General features: G+C 64.3%; 1 protein-coding gene across 1 annotated transcript in view; it reads left to right on the forward strand.

Moving 5' to 3' along the window:
• The first annotated feature begins 6 nt into the window (after window positions 1–6).
• Window positions 7–1,459, forward strand: part of RUSC1 (RUN and SH3 domain containing 1) — a 7,002-nt gene continuing 5,549 nt past the window's right edge. Inside the window, 2 exon segments of the mRNA XM_035903930.1 lie at window positions 7–1,455; window positions 1,457–1,459. The exon segment at window positions 1,457–1,459 is cut by the window's right edge and continues 591 nt beyond it. Coding sequence (XP_035759823.1) covers window positions 506–1,455; window positions 1,457–1,459 — 953 coding nt within the window. The 5' untranslated portion in view covers window positions 7–505.

The following is a 1,459-nucleotide window of genomic DNA, read 5'->3' on the forward strand; positions in this document are numbered from 1 at the left end:
GGAGCCCCCCAGCCTTGGCCAGGAGCCCCCCGGCTGAGGTTTCCAAGGGCGTTTTCTCCTTGACGGCATCGCCGAGATCCTCCCGACCGCCGAGACCCGGCAGAGGGATTCAGCGCTGCTGCTGCTGCTGCAAAGGCCTGGACCAGCCACCGCTTCCTGGGACCACGCTCAGGTCGTGCTCTGGGGATCAGCCACCGGCTGCAGCCCCTGCCCGGCCGGGCCGGCCCCAGCCCAGGGGGGAGCTGTGGGGCAGCCCCTCTCCGCCGGGCGTATTCCCATCTCCGAACCCACAGGCCCTCGCGCTGGTCCCCTGCCACCGGCTCAGTGGCTGCTGCAAGGTCACCACCCTCCCTGTCGCCCTGTCCGTTCCTCTCCAGGTTTGTGCTGCTGCGCTCTCCCACGCCAACCAAAAGGGCATTTTGATGCTTGCAGGGAGCTGGATGGTCTGAAGAGAGGAGCTGTGGAGCTCCCCCAGGAGCCCCGGTGCTACCAGTGAGGCAGCATCATGCTGGCTCCGAAGAAAGGCCTGCTGTGCAACCTCAACCACATCCATCTGCAGCACATCTCCCTGGGGCTGCACCTCTCCCGGCACCCAGAACTCCAGGAGACCTCTGCCTCCATGGGTGGAGGAGACCAGACTGGCTGCAGCGACTGCTCAGAGAACTGTGAGCAAGTGGATGCCAATTCCAACAATCCCTCCTTGAAATGCCGGTGTTGTGAGTCCCACACTCAGCAGCCGGTGACGTTGGGTCTCCAGAACCAGGCAGCTCAAGAGGATTTCCCCTGCCTGCATGCTGGGGAGGAGGTGGCTTCCCCTTGTGATCCCCCTTGTGATCTGGCTTCTTCCTCCTCCTCCTCCTCCTCTGTCAGTAGCTGCTTGCACTTCAGCTTGGATGACTCCCCAGTCTCCGTGTACTGCAAAGGGTTTTCCAGAGAGGAGTCCCAATCCCCCGAAAATCAGCCCACCATCATTCCCATAGAAGACGCCCAGGATGGCCAGTCGCTGGCTGACCGGAGCAGGACATGTGATGGAAGAGATGCCAACCTCAACCCCCCGCTGCTCCAGAGATCGGACACCCTGCCTGGGGAGAGCCCGGACAGCCTCTGCAGCATCACCTCGCTCGACTCCCAGCGCGATGGGACCTCTCCCAGTACACTGGCGCAGGAGACCACCGGCATCTGCACCAACCTAGACCCGAACTGCAACTCCCTCCCCAACCCTGATGCCGTGCCTCCGGCACCGCCTGCACCAGGATGGTGGGAGCCCGGTCTGAGCAGCATTCCCGAGCCACGGCCCCGGGCTGGCAGCGTCCCCCCGCCCGTGCCTCCCCGGCCCCGGAGACGACTGCAGGTTCTCAATGCCCACAGAGCAGAGCAGCCGCTCCTGCCTGCGCAGCCAACGCAGCCAGAGCCCAGCTCGGGTGACCTTTGCAGAGACGTGGGCAAGAAGACCATCACC

This window comes from Egretta garzetta, unplaced genomic scaffold, assembly GCF_000687185.1.
Source record: "Egretta garzetta isolate BGI_Z169 unplaced genomic scaffold, ASM68718v1 scaffold141, whole genome shotgun sequence".
NCBI classification, from domain to species: Eukaryota; Metazoa; Chordata; class Aves; order Pelecaniformes; family Ardeidae; genus Egretta; species Egretta garzetta.